The sequence below is a fragment of the Anopheles merus genome, chromosome 3R (genome assembly GCF_017562075.2).
Source record: "Anopheles merus strain MAF chromosome 3R, AmerM5.1, whole genome shotgun sequence".
Classification (NCBI taxonomy): Eukaryota; Metazoa; Arthropoda; class Insecta; order Diptera; family Culicidae; genus Anopheles; species Anopheles merus.
Genome location: NC_054084.1, coordinates 33,286,732 through 33,301,661, shown reverse-complemented (window position 1 = coordinate 33,301,661; position 14,930 = coordinate 33,286,732). Strand labels below are relative to the sequence as shown.

Here is a 14,930-nt window from a genome sequence, read left to right as displayed (position 1 = left end):
GTGAGCTTGAGCATGAGCGCCGTGTAGTTTGGTTTATGGCGGAACAGCTCCATCTAATGAGGAACGGGCCGCGCTGTCCTTGCCGTATTAAGCGTACGTCCTTGGGGGATTAGAGGCGAACACAGGTTGACATGATTGAGCGATATTCCATGTAGCATGGACAGCTCAAGAGCGCGTTGCGAAATTAAACATAATTAAAAGAATTTTGGCGGAGGCGATGGAGTACCGGTTTGCGTAAATATCCTGTTTTTGTTTTGTTTAATCAGTGTCTTTTCAAAAACAACACACTTCTTTGTTCTTCTAGTTCTTCTACAACAGCTTCGTTATTGTCGATTGAATACGGTGTTTATTAATACAATTAACATTTATTAATTTCACTTTTTTTATTAAAGCAGAAATATTTCTAATCGTTGTACAAAACAAAATAAAATGTTGTCCTTTTTTGTGAAGTGTTTTGATCATTATGCATTTAAGTTTCGATTTCTTTTGCCCCTTAAGTTATGCAAACCAGCATTACATGCTCAAAATACAATCATTCGTCAAGTAGCGTACTTTCGTTAAATTTGACGCCTAGGTTGTTGTCTTCACTGTGTTATTGCTGAAGTTACCGTATAATAGCGTTAAATTATTATAAGCGATTTTGTATATAAAAAATATGTATAAAATGATTTACTTATGAAAATCAACCTGCATTGAATTTAGTTATGAAAATAACACGGAAAAAATTTATTACACGATTTAAACTACTTTTTTGGGCTTTTCTATTGGATTTAACCAGCATTGAAAGATATACCATAGCAATTCTTTTTATCTTTGAATTCAATATTTAAATTAAATAGGGACCCAAATTGCTTCAAAAATGGATTCCATGCACATCTAAAGTGTTAAAAAATCGTACATCATGTCAAACCGTTCAACGTAATTGCTTGATTACATGTTGTTAACTGCCCTCGTGCATGCATCATTACACATGCCTACAATGTAACACAAAAAGCATCGGTGTCGATCGATAATTGCACCACCGAACCAATCGTCACGGAATCGAAAATGGCCAATTTGATGTGCTCGCTAATATTGAAACATGCTTAAATACAGACCCCCGGAACGAGCACGACGATAGCAATTAACTCATCAATCAAGCGGCGCACGTGACGATTATCAGGAGGAAGAAATTAAAATGCAAAAAACTCACGGCAGTTACGTTTTAAAAAGTTGGTGTAACATTTTATTGACTATCTCTCTGAATGACTAACGGGTAGCAGCAGCACTACTCACTACGGGATATTGCATAATGTCTTACACCTAGAACACCTTCACGAAATCTGCAGAACGAAATGGCGCTTGGTTTTGTTGTTTTGTTTTCATTTTTTCTGTAACCACAAACTACGCTAAAAATAATTCTACAGCACGGTGGTTCATATAAAATAATGAAAAAAAAAACACATACACATATCTCTAGCTCTCCCTCTGGCGCATTATATGTACAGTAGAAATGCACTGCGGTATTGCTTATCGCGGGGCGCATTCCTTGCACCGCGATAAGGTTTTTTCCTTGCTTGGAATTTGGATCGAATTTGAAACGGAATCATTTGGCAACCCATTTTTTTGGCTTCGTTTTCGCGCTCGTCACGTGGTAACGAACCGATTTGGGGTCTTCAGGCGTCTGATAACAGAGGCATTAACAGAAAATCACATTCATTTAATTGCTATTCACCACAATTGGCTAGCGATTTTGCATCACGACATCAGCACAGCGCTCCTGCGGGCAGCTTCCCCTGGCTTTTAAGCGAACTACTTCTAGAACAATTTACCGCACCGAAATGACCTTCCACCGGAGGCAGAAGTAGCAGCACACACGCACCAGCAGCAACGTGGCACAGAGCGCGTACACGTCCTTCCAGAACTGATCACCTTCCATCGAGATCTCCGACAGGAACTTGGCAGGATATCTGTGTGGAGAAGGGGCAGGGTATTTAGTATCGCCGGCCGAGGCAATGTGAAGGGCTTTACTACACGGTCACTCACCTGTAATGGCAGTACGGCTTCAGCTCGCAGTCAAGCGTTTCCCGATTTTCGCCATAGATTGCATTCACGTAGCCCTCTAACCCGTAGCGCAGATAAGAGATGTGACTGCCCCATTTCAGGTAGCTCGGTAGATCGCGCAGCGTCACACCGAAACCGGCGAACATCATCATCGGGATCGTTAGCACCGGTCCGAGGAACGTACCATTCTACGCGTACATACATAGAAATAGGAGAGTCAATGGTATGAGTTGCGCTGAGCCGCCCCTGGCCAGATAAGCGAAACAAAAGACGGACAGGTCAGTCTCAATTACTCACCACCACGTTAAACCAGGCTCCGATCGTCAACCCGATGCTCTGCGCTATCAGCACGATCAGCAGGCTGATGGTGAAAAACATGCCGAAACGGAACCACTCCATCGGCTGCCCGCTCATCAAGTAGATGATGATGGTGAAGATCAGACAGCAGAACACGGACAGCGGCAGATCGATGATGGAAACGGAGAGGTAGTAACACTTGAGCGTGTACCACCGATTGAAGTGTTCCTTGAGTATGACGCCCATCTCGGTGGGGACTGAGGAGAACGGGAGTTGATAAATGAGTAAAAAGAGTAACGCAACTGTTCAATGGCCCGACACGGCAGCCGACGCAGACGGCCTGCCGACAAACGGCTCGCAAAACGGGAAAGACGCCTGTCAGGATTGTTTGTACAACTTACATGTCAGCACGGTCAGCATCATCGTGGCCATCATGTGGTGCATCAGGATCGAGAACAGCAGATTGTAGTTGTCGAGTACGCGCGAACCCTCGTTGCCGGCGTCAATGAACAGGAAGCCCAGCATGGCCGCGATGATGATGTTCACGCCGATCCGCAGATGAGTAAGGGTAGCGTCCCGCTTCGCCTTGATAATGCCGCGCTTGATCAGGACCTGCAGCTGGTGGACCTGGGACGTGGCGGTCAGGTCCTCGTTCTGTTCGATGATCTTCTTCAGCGGGTACTTCTGGCGTAGCTGCTCCGGCTTCAGTAGCTTCCGCTTGTCGGTGAACCATTCCGTACATTCACCGTTGCCCATCTCCATCACCATGCGCTGGATGCGTTCCTCGCCGTACTCACCGCAGGCTAGCTCAATCACTGTGTTGGGGAAGTTGCAAGATCAGTATACATGCGTCAAATATACCCAGACAGTGGGTAGCAGTCATGCTTACCGTAATCGGCAGGATTGTGATACACCGGGCAGGGCATATCGACGGACTGCAGGAACGGCACCAGGCTGTTGGTGCAGCCCTGGTACATGCACTCCCCGTTCGACAGTACGTACACCTGGTCGAACTCCTGGAACAGCTTGGCGGACGGTTGATGGATGGTGCAGATGATCGTGCGGCCCTGTTTGGCGAGCTGCTTCAGCAGATCCACCACCTGGTTGCACGAGGAGCTATCCAACCCGCTGAAAGTGTGTGTGAGAGATGTGACGATGTTTATAGAGGCATCACAAAGAAATTCCAGCAATCCTCAAAGGCACTCTACTTACGTCGTGGGCTCATCCAGGAACATGATCGTAGGGTTGTTGATGAGCTCCAGTGCGATCGACAGCCGTTTCCGCTGTCCGCCCGACAGCAGCTTCGTAATGGTGAACTGATGATTGTACAGTCCCAGCACCGTCAAGATATCTTCAACCTACAAATCAGATAATTATTCTATAAAGATCCATCTTTAAATCAATCCAACATTTCTTCGACTTACAATGGACTCCTTCTCGTGGCGTGACACCTCTGGCCCCAGCTTCAAATCCGCCGCAATGCGCATGTTCTCCACCACGGTCAGCAGCGTCTGCAAGCGATCGTCCTGCGTAATGTAGCAGGTCATCCGCCGGAAGCTGTTCAGGTTGCGGATGCGTCCGTTCACGTACACTGCGCCCTCGACGCCCGTCCGTCGGTAGCCGGACAGGACGTCCAGTAGCGTCGACTTACCCGCACCGGACGGGCCCATGATGGCGATCAGCTGCGAGCCTGGGAATTTGCCATTCACGTTGTGCAGGATCTCCTTCTGACCTGAAATGAGAATGTGATTCGATGAGTTAATACGATGGTCGTGTGTGATTGTATAAGATCCCGAACTACCATCCCTCCATCATCCTAATTAACCTTGAGCCACGAGCCGTCACTAGACCGTAGAATTTACACACAAGCTGCCTTCTTATTTTGATGACTGTTTTTACACATACACACTCAGACGCATTTACGAAGGCCTTGTTTAAAAATTCACACAAAAAATGCCACGATCCGTGACAAAATATCAGCAATCGATATCTTATCAGCAAACTTCTAGGGCTCCCAGCTTCCCCGACCGGGTTCCTTCCCTTTGCGTAAGGAAGTCGCCGATAAGCACCGCAGGGCAAGGTGTCTGAGTGTGTTGAGTGCATAGTGTGTATTTGTGTACAATTGGAAAATGGAAACATTAATTCTATCAACGCCTCTCCAAGCGATCAATCCTCACGATCGGTGGTGTCCGTGTTTATGCCACCCCTTTTTTTGTGTATGTATCATTTTAGAACAACATCCTTGTCTGGGCCGGGCAAAGTACGGCTAATAAACGACGTTCTAAGTCCAGTCCGTTCCAAGTCCACGAGAGGATGTTTTTGCTCCGTATGTGTTTCTTTTTTTCCGCTGCGAGTACAACAGAAAAAGCGAAAGGAAGTTGACAATCCAGATCCCGACCGGTAAACGCTCGGGGCATCTTATTTATGAGCGTTTTTTTGATAACCCACTTGTTGTCTTGTTTTGTGTCTTCCCAATCGAGTGTCGATCGTACTTATAGTATTTTCATGCGAGATTTCATCTACAAGCATTAGCGTACAGTCGTTCCTGATTCCAAAGCCAACAGCCCTTTGACGTAAGCAAAACGCATGATAAGCATTCCCGCTCACGAAGGGACTCAGCGTCAACCATATACAAGCGACCCTTCCCCCATCTTAGCTAAACCCTGCACCCCACAAAAGGTGCCTTGCATACCTAGAAAGCGTTCAAAACAACGTTCCCCGTAGGCTCCCGTGATTACGACGACTTCTGAAGAGGGCCAGGAAGGATTACGGATGCCGTACGGTCCTCAGCGGTCGTCATGTAACACAGTTATCAGCAGGTGTCGCAAAATAATGGCGTTCTCTTATCCGGCCCGATGTGTACGATAAGAGAGCACAAAATGACCAATCGCTTGGAGACGACAATTGGCTGGCCAAAGGTCGATCCTCAAGTGCCGGCCCGCTTTAACAGGTTGATTATGCGAGTTTGGAGTGCCTGGTGGAGCTTCTAGGGCAATAGGAAAAGCTTCAACTTCAAAAGAATATGATACGCTTTACGATATTTGTTACTCCCTGCTACAGGTGGTAAACAATCTCTTGGAGCACAATCTAGACCACCAAGCTCCACAGCCTTATTAAAATTCTCGAGGTGAGGTTTCAGTCACCGAGGCTCTAAATACCTGTTTTCAACTTGCTCCAACTCTTGCTCTCCGGTCCCAATCATTAGCTCGGGCGCTCTCGATTGCAGTGCACGCCGCGCACGTGAAACAATCATTTGTCTTCGTCGTGCATCAAACGCCACTCCTAACGCTGCCGAGTTCAAGTTCATGTGCGACGCTCGCTCTGGCACAGGACAAAATGTTAAAGGACAACGCAGTTGCAGCTACGACTGCGACTGGAACAAAAAAAACCGGCTCCCCCCAGTCAAGCTAACAAACAACGAGCCTCTCGCTGCAGCTCATGGACGCGTGTACTGCGAAGGGTCTCGCCGCACACGCACACGTGAGTCACTGAGCAAAGAGAGACACAGACGGCGCATTCAAACGACGAGGAAGTGGCCGGGTTTGCTTCCAACTGGCAACAGAGCGGTGAGAAATTAGCGGCTTTGACGATCGTCACACTACGTCAAATCAGCGAACCAGTTGACCGTGGTGTACAAGTTTGCCGGTTAGCTCTGTACACTGTCCCAGGCTGTTGCATTACTGATAGACGACGCGAGCGTGTGTTTTGATGTATTTTTTTTTTCTCCCTGCCCGTTGACCAACGCACGATCATTCGATCGTGAAATCGACAACAGCGCGTTTTTCAATCATTTGACACCCGACAATCAGCTAACGACATCGCACGCTCTCGGACCTTATCATCACACTTTCTTTCTTTCTTCTGTACATCACTTCTCGCAGCAGGGCGTCTTTGTGTACCGATCGGTGTCCGCGGTCTCGTCTTTCTTCGATCATGCAACAGGCGCTCCGCCTGACACCTCAAGGACACGATCGGGCAGTGCCGTTGTGGCGCTTCCAAGCTGCGCTGAGGTGAACAGAACAGAGCACCGAAAGACGCACACCGATCACGCACCGCCCGTTTGTTGTTCTGCAAAAGGTGAACTACAAACGCCGTTAGACAAACATGATTAGCCGGGTGGGTGATTTGAATATTAAGAAGCTCCGCTTGGAGGATGATGCGGCACGGTGGTGAATGAATCACGTTCGGTGAGCCCAGATCGAAACGTGCTGTACCAGAGAGACAGGAAATGAACTTTGGAACAGCGATTGGAAGGTGACATTATCGTGGCGGTGGGGAGGTTGCTTCTAGAAGCGGTTTAATTATACACCTGTTCAAATTGTCTATCGAAACGTGTGCTACACATTGATAGGACGTAGAATGAACGCACTTTTTGTTGAAGATTTCTTCATTTGTCTGTATCACTTGGACACTTTCAGCTATTTTCGCTGAATCATCTGGAAAGGTTCGTCTTCTCTGAGCTTTAAACGACGCTCACAGTAGCTGTTTACAAAGCACACGGGCTAGAAGTTTGAAATAATAACCCAACCAGAGGAAACTTGCTTTGCATCTTTGCGAGTTGTTGATGTTGTTGTGGCGCCAACGGATGCTGATTGTATATTTTTGTCATCTATCTTCAAGGTTTTTTTTTTCAAGTCCTCGAGGACATTGAAAAGATGATCTTTTGTTAGATTTAAATTAAAATGGATTTTTACTGCTCTATCCTTCCTGAAGCGCTGTAAACATTACACCTTGAAAGCGAAATCGATCACATCATCTTCTCAGAAGCATCTTTAATCATGCGATCGTTGGGGTGTCGTTCCCTCTTTTTCTTCTAATTTTTACAATCCCCGCTTTACGAGACAGCGTTGCTAATGAATGCAAATAGGTTGCACGTTGGCTTAGCGCTGTTTTTTTCTGTTTCTTCCCCGCAACGAATGACATCTTTACTTTGTGTTGCTGGGGGTGCAAATGCGCAAACTGAAAGAAGAAAAAAACATCCACCCCATCCAATGCATCCTGACCTATCTCAACCTAACCCTCAGGCTAGCCTTCGCTCAAGATGATCCATTTTAAAACCAACCCACACAGCACAAAAAAAAGAAATGAATACAATAATCCAATTATCAGACTAGTGCATCTTCCGGCCGCGGTCTTTGTTGCAATGCTACACTCACACAGACACGTGCACAAAGGAAAATTATCACCCCAACGATCGAGGTGCTCTGGGAAAAGGGAGAACAAGAGCACCAGCGGTAACCAACCAGCAAACAAACAAACAAAAACTAAAACACACCAATAAAAATTGCACTCAAACCCGTGCGCGAATGCATCGGCGAACCGAAGGTGATCGTCCTCCGCCTTTTTTTACGCCCATCAGCACAAAGGGTGGCCCCCTTCACGCCAACCCAGCATGGTTTTTTTATCATCGTTTTTTTTGCACCACTTCAAACAACCATTGATCACGTTTGTGTGTGTGTGTGTGTGCTTTCAGCCCAGCTGGAACTGGAATATTGCGAGCCCTGCGGGATTGTGCTTACCTTTGCGAAACCCGAGGCTGACGCAGTACGACACGTCTTTGAACTGGATGTCGACGGGTTCGCGGGCTGGCAAGTTTTGGAACGGCCGCAGCTCGTGGTTCGACACCGCGTTGGCCGTGTTATTCCGTATCACTGCCTGGTCCATGTTGCGCGAGTCCTTGCGATTCAGGGGCACCGTCGTTTGGTTGTACACTGGGCCCGACTGGACCTCGGACAGGTTGGCCAGCGCGATACCGCGCACCTCCTGCTGCAGGATGTCCATGGTGCTGGAGGTGCTAGTTGGTTCACACACTACACGGGAATTTGATTTAAAGTCGCCAAGAAACACACAAACACACACAAAACCCACACGCAAGAGGGGTTTGTTGCCTAAGGCGCTTGCTGTCACCTTCACTTATTTTGCTTTAGGAACACTTGAACGGTACAAACGAACTGCTTTCTGAGTCACTGTTGCATCCTCCGCGACGAACGCCACCCGCGATCACGTTCACTCTGACCGACGTCCAGTGAACTTCTGACACTGGGCGTTAACTGGCACTCTACCTTCGCGCTCCTTAGTAACTTGCCCGATAAACGAAACGTACAAATCGAACCAACACTAAGCTTTCGCAGGACCCGATAGGGTAGGCAAGAGAGAGAGATAGAGAGAGAGGTAGAGAGTACTTCAGCAACACTCACTCACACAAACACTTCGTGCGCGCGCACACACAAAACTGCCGTAGAGACACAGACAACGAACCCCACCAACGACGATGCGTCTTTCGGACGGACGGATGGGACGGGTGCGCACCGAGAACTTCTGCTTCTAACCCGATCCAGCGACCAAGTACTACTGAACTGCTGAGCGAACGCAATCGCAAGTCAGCAGCACAGCCCGTTGCGCGATCGTCATCGCGCAGTATCGCGAACAAATCCGCGCCGCGACAGAGACGGCCACACACATGTGCGCATATGTCTTTGTTAGTTGGCTCTCCGTTAGCGTACTCTCCTCGCGGGTGTAGTGCGCGGGGCAGTGGGAACCGCGGCTGCAAACCGATAGAATGGACGAGCGAGACGGAACGTTGAATCGCATCGGCTGGCCCCAGCTGATGGGCTGATAACGGTTCGATTTGGGAGTATTGCAACGTAGGGAGCTCTTCTTTCTTTTACCCCTTTCCCATCCGTAACTTGTGTCTTGTGAGATGATGGAGCTTACGGCGAAGGCGAATTACGCACCCACACGGCGGCACTGGCGGTTATCTTGCCGGATCCGTTTTGGGGCATTTCTTGTACTAGGGGGGAGGGACCTTCAACGCTTCTTATCACTGCTAGTTCGATTTGTGCTGATAACAGTTTTGAAGGCATTCGGAATTAAACGTACCTCACCAAGACCTTGGACGGAATCGCGTTAATCCGCCCAAACGAATTCCGTTCGATTATTTCTCTCCCCCTCCGCCTCACCAAAACGCAATGACGTTTTGATTTTCTTTGCCAAACACTACACCCGGGGAAGCCCAATAAAGGCTTTGTTAACGCAAGGCGCGATTGGCAATAAATACGATTACCAATTCGTACCAACTTCGCTGACTCATAACGCGAGCTCCGCCGCCAGCTTCTTTCTTGGATGCGTTTTTTGTTGCCTTCGTATTTCTAGCGCCATACTGTAACGATCACGCAACTCCCACAGTTGCACTATTACTGCATCGCTTGCAACAGGTGGCGAAAGTCGCCCGATCATGTTCATAAGTGGGGGAAAAGGTCATTCCATGCCGGAACTGCGACCACACGCGCCGGCTAATGAGCTGAACTTCTGACCGGGCTTTTTGTAGAACCGGATAGGGATAGGGTGAGTAGCTTTGCATCATCCCTGACCCCGACCCCGTGTGCACCGGCCGGATTGACCCCGGCAACGTGAGAAAATGCATTACTCCACGCCACGCCAACAATCGACTTCTTTCCACCACTCACTCAAATGAGTCAGTGGGTGGGAGGTTGAAAGTCCGAAAAAAACTGCACTTAGCGCTTTTGTTTTTGAATCGCTCTGGTACTGGGGAAATACGTGCCTAACATGATGTACTCCCGATCGTCATTGAAGATCTCCCAGAACAAAACGCTTTCTTGATTTTGCTGGAGTCGCAAAAAACGACTGCTGTCTCTCAACTGTTTTGTAACTATTTGTACTTCTCGAGCTTGTAAACATCGCGGCGAGTGGAATGACTTGGCATATTTGGCGCCACGCCTTGCCTGGGGACGATCCTCAACGGATCTTGAACCACTGAAGCGTTCGCTTTTGTCGGTCTTTCTTTTTGTCATCTCATCGTTTACATAAAAATAACATCGCAAGAGACATTGAGTATCACCATTGCGAGTGATCGATGAGTTTAAATCATTTAAAATCCATTTCAATCCACTGCCGTCACCTCAACAGCTTGGAAGAGCTGCTTAAAGCACTAATTAAATGGCAACATGGCTAGAAAAGGCACACCTGAGAACCAGTTTCCCAGCACAGTCGGCCCACGAGATCTGGCGAAGCTAAAGCCAGAGTAAATGCTGGCCGGCTTGACGTCAAATGCAGTAATAATTATGCAAAAAAAATTCCATCATATTTCAGTGGAACAGAGAGTTGCTGTCAGGTAATGTGCGATCGCTGGAATCGTTTTGCAGACCGGATTGGTCACGATTATAGCGTTTGCGGGAAGAAAGGCAAGTTTGCGCTGTTAGTATATCGGAAATCCCCGGGCATTTTATTGGAAAGCGTGTAATCTTTGATCTTTTTGACATGATCTTGAATCAGGAAAGTAATCTTTGATCTTTTGTGGATGTTCTTGGCATTGCCCCCCAATGTGATATAGAAATTCAATTTTCTCTCTAATAAGCATCACATTGTGACCCTTCAAGATCGTGTGAGATCTTGAACGTGTCCCGAGATGTATATCCGAATGATCGCTGCTTCTACGGTTTCGTTCTCCCCCCTCAAATAAGCAATAATTGTTAACCCGGCGCTCAGTGAACGGTAATGACACGGTGACGGTACCTACTGGGCGCCCCTGTTTCTATACTCCACCCCCCGGGAGACACACTCACAGCTAGAACCATTAATTTTGCCGCTTTAACAACGGGCAAACCTTCGGACGGTTGACACTTCCGCTTTCGCTCGCTTGATCGCACCGGGTAGCCGGTTGCCCTCATTAAATACGCGGCAACGTGATGTTGGAAGATGGGACACAGATGCGGCACATGCGCATGCCGCTTCCATCCTGACATTGACCGCGTACTGTTCCCATCCCGGGGGGAGGGGGGCGAGAAAAACACAAATTATGAAACAAGTTTTACTGCAACAACCGTGCTATGAGAGAGCGATTTTTGTTTGCAGTCTCATCCGTTTGTCCGGCTGGTCTGAAAAGCTGGGACGCACCCGTAATGCACCACAAAGGCCACAAAGGGCTGATGTAATGAAGCGTGCAGCGTGCAAAACATGTCAAAAATCTCACTCGGCCCTCTCCCCCTTGCGGGCCCCACGCAGCAGCGCACTATCTTCAATGTGCGTTTGATGCGCGCCTTCCGCGTTGCGTTGCCGATGCGCGTTGCGTGTGCCCATTCAATCAACCAGCAAGTGCAAAACAATCACACTCTCGGATCCCCTGGCACTGGCCACCGATTGATAAGCGCGGCCCAAAACCGTAGCGGCCACCAGTGGCGTAGAAAGCGCTCCCGTCAAGAGGCATCCGTTCGCACAAAACAAAACAGAGTTTAACCTCCCCAACCACCCCCAACGTGCTTGTATTACCACATCAGTAAGAACTCGAACCAACCAACCTTAGTCCCCTAGGCCCAGGGCAGCACATCTTCGCGCCGTCTTCTGCGCAGGCCAAGCGTGCCCGGGACAAAGTGCAACCCAGTGGCTCTGACGTCAAGCGAGTAACTGACACTGGCCCTACGGCCTGCCGGGGAGCCACCGATGGCCTTCTGTTCATTGGCCTAGTAAATATTGCCTTAACGTTAGCTTCTCCAAAGCAGCAGAATGGAGGTCGATGGTCGAAATGTAAACGCAGCAGCAGCAGCAGCCTCCCCCGGAAGGGTGGAAGTATGGCTTATCAGTTCTGCCGTCTTGTTGTGGTCCCGAAGTTCGGCAGTTTTGTGGCATGTGTGGGAAACGTGTCGACAAAGGTTCCTACAAAAAAACAATCGACACAAACTTCGGATGCGGTCCGTGGGGCAAGGTTTAACGTTCATTAGCATATTGCGATTCGGTAATTAAAAATATTACCGATTTGTCCGATGTTTTGACTACAAACGTTGACTTGGCCATTTGATTTCGGTGGAATTGGTGGTTAAATACGGCGCCGTTTTGTCACAACGCGTTGTGAGTTCCCGCAGGTTTGTGTCGAATGCTATCTCGCTTACCACCTGGACCTGTAATCAGGGGCTCGAAATCTAAAAGGTTGAACTTTGCTTCCCTCCCACTCCTGCCTTCGACTAATATCACAAGGTGTAATCGGAACTCCTCCACGGCGGTTTCTTGGTAAAGGTTCAAAGTCCTGTTGCCTCTTACGTGGACACTTTATGTTATATACTTTATTCTTGAGTGTGGAGCTCTTGACATCAATTATTGGCTTACAATGAGGATTGCCGATTTTTTGCAGCTCTGTAAATACGAAGAAGCATATAAAGCTGTCTAATTTTTATATAACACATAACGCATCCAAGAACAGCTATGATAAAAAGTACACCCGCTACAATGCTTTGATAAAGCACGTGTTCGTCCGCTTCTTCCCGGTGCACGATATCCCATCTAATCCACTCCTCGCCCGCCCTGTTCCACGTGTAGCAAGCGTACTCATCCTGCACTGAAGAGGTTACCACCAGCATAAAGTTTGTGTTGGGCAGCAGTTCCCCATTCCTGTACCACCGGTACTGTGGCATTGGACGCCCTGCGGCATTGCAGCTCAGCAGCAACGGCTCTGGATCACGTCTAGCAACCACGCGTATCAACCGTTCCCGAACGGTAAGGTAGGGTCGTACGATCTTCAGCGATAAGCGCTGGCTCGACAACGTTCCATTGTGATGCATCGCTTCACATTCTACCCCATAGTCGCCGGTTATCGTGACGTTGCTTATCGTAAAATTTGCAACCCAATTGAAGGAATGTTCTGCGTCTGGTACGTCATGTACGGCAATAGAGCGCTGTTCGTCTTCCGTGCGAAAAGTGAAGCTGTTGGTGAAGATGTGCCGATCGGCGGAACATTGAACGATGATGGAGTCGCCCTGATAGATCGTGTCAGGCGGGTGTAGGATTTGCAGGCTCATCATCTTGCGCTGTTGGTGCTTGAATATCTTGGAGTGAGCGATGGCGGTACCGTCGGCATTGGACGCCTGGCACTGCACTATTCCTGCTGTGATGTGTGATGCGAAGCTCACTGGTAGACTTTCGTTGAAGGTGATCGTACTGCTGGTGGAGATTACCTGAAAAAACTTAAGATGAGTCAATTGAAAGGGAAAAGGATGTTTACTGGATACGTTTGGCTATACCTCATCCAATTGTACTGGCGGATTGTTGCAATTATGCCACTCAAGGGATGGGCACGGTGTGAAGAAGAATTTTACTCTCGGGGCAGGAAATGCTGTACCCCAGCAGAATATCTCAAAAGATCCCTCGTCTGGTAGTACTGCAATCTCATTCATTTTTGGTTTTGGTTTTCCTGCCCAATAAAAGCGAATAATTGAGCTACATATTCCAATTTGAGCTTTTACAAATCAAAATTTTTACCATTTAAAAAGACATGCAGGTGGTACGTTACTGTAGACACCCGTCGAAGGTCGAAGGATTTAATCAAAAACAACCGATTGTCGGTAGGTGATGTAGCTTCCACGTTGTAATTCATGTATTTACAGAGTGGCTTTTCGATGCCCTTCTCCATATCCAGCGAGCCGTTTGGATGGCTATCCTGGATTAAAGTGTCCGGAAAGGCGAACAGTTGCACCTGCTCCAACTTCCAACGATAGCGCAAACAAATGGCGAAGCTTAAAATGGTGTCCTCCACAGGTGGTGTAGCGTCTGCAGATCTTGTAAGGACCAGCACAGCCGTACTTTCATCTATTTCCATTATCTTCTGTCCGAGTGTTGTGTACAGCACGAGTAAGCTGTGTGAAACGCAACCATTTGCTATGGTTGTGGCACTTTCCAAGCAACAGTAGTACAAGTTACTTTGCTGTTTAAGGACGCTTTTGATGAACAGAGTGCTTTTCCCACCGGCCTGTGCTACTTGCATGTTTGAGATGGACTAAAAGTGGGTTTTAATTAAATTAATAACTGCTTCTCTCGAGTTCAGTCACTTTCATTTACCTGAACAGGGGTCATTATTTCCGAAAAGTACCAATTAATCGATAATTCTTGATCGTCGTGCACTTGAAGCTCACACTCCAGCGTAAGATCAGCATGCTCTGGCACAATGCGAGGAGCTTGAATTTTAATTATTTCACCAATATTATGTGGTACTGAAAATAAATGCAAACTATTCACCGTAAATGTTTGCCTTAAAGTAACATTTTTGACTACGAACCTACGAAGTTTATCACTATCAGTAACACAACGAGCACGTGGGTTAAGTAACAGTAGCACCGAAAAACACGTTGATCCATTGCAGAACCAATCGACTTTCTCCATTCACCTCGCTAGCTTGAACTGATCGCATTCTAATGGAGTGCAAATAGAAAATGGTCATGATTGGGTTTTATCAATAAGTCTATATGAATCATTACCCTATGCAGGACAGCAGAATAGAATGAATCATTTATTCGTTATGCTGTGCCACAAAGAATACGTGTTCTATCTGTAGAAAGTTCTATCTAGAGTAGAAAGAAAGTTATATCTGTATCAAACAAATCATCGAGTGATTGGTATAATAGAGTCTAAATATCAAAATGGTTTTACTCGTATCCCATAAAAAGCCAACGGATTTTTGTTGCTTGTTTTCAAATTTTCGCCACCGAGCAGCAGCGGAATAAAAAAAATCACATTTCGCCCAACGCTTTCGCTGTCAAAATCGGCCGCCGCCTGTCAAAAACGGTTCGCCCGTGCCCAGTGTGGCCAGA

General features: G+C 47.6%; 3 protein-coding genes across 3 annotated transcripts; all 3 read right to left on the bottom strand.

Annotated features, from left to right (window-relative positions):
- Positions 1–1,197: 1,197 nt before the first annotated feature.
- Positions 1,198–8,769, bottom strand: LOC121596556 (ATP-binding cassette sub-family G member 4). Its single transcript, XM_041921605.1, has 8 exons — positions 7,860–8,769; positions 3,765–4,072; positions 3,553–3,698; positions 3,230–3,468; positions 2,742–3,155; positions 2,341–2,597; positions 2,026–2,231; positions 1,198–1,949 (listed from the first exon to the last, which is right to left on the bottom strand). The coding sequence occupies exons 1-8, from the start codon at positions 8,119–8,121 to the stop codon at positions 1,808–1,810; spliced, it is 1,974 nt and encodes a 657-aa protein (XP_041777539.1). The 5' UTR covers positions 8,122–8,769; the 3' UTR covers positions 1,198–1,807.
- Positions 8,770–12,437: 3,668 nt separating this feature from the next.
- Positions 12,438–13,619, bottom strand: LOC121596949 (neural cell adhesion molecule 2-like). The gene is made up of 3 exons (XM_041922357.1): positions 13,606–13,619; positions 13,368–13,537; positions 12,438–13,301 (listed from the first exon to the last, which is right to left on the bottom strand). Exons 2-3 carry the CDS (start codon positions 13,518–13,520, stop codon positions 12,453–12,455), a joined length of 1,002 nt encoding a protein of 333 aa, XP_041778291.1. The 5' UTR covers positions 13,521–13,537; positions 13,606–13,619; the 3' UTR covers positions 12,438–12,452.
- Positions 13,586–14,494, bottom strand: LOC121595624. The gene is made up of 3 exons (XM_041919715.1): positions 14,399–14,494; positions 14,182–14,333; positions 13,586–14,119 (listed from the first exon to the last, which is right to left on the bottom strand). Exons 1-3 carry the CDS (start codon positions 14,475–14,477, stop codon positions 13,586–13,588), a joined length of 765 nt encoding a protein of 254 aa, XP_041775649.1. The 5' UTR covers positions 14,478–14,494.
- Between the last annotated feature and the right edge of the window lie 436 nt (positions 14,495–14,930).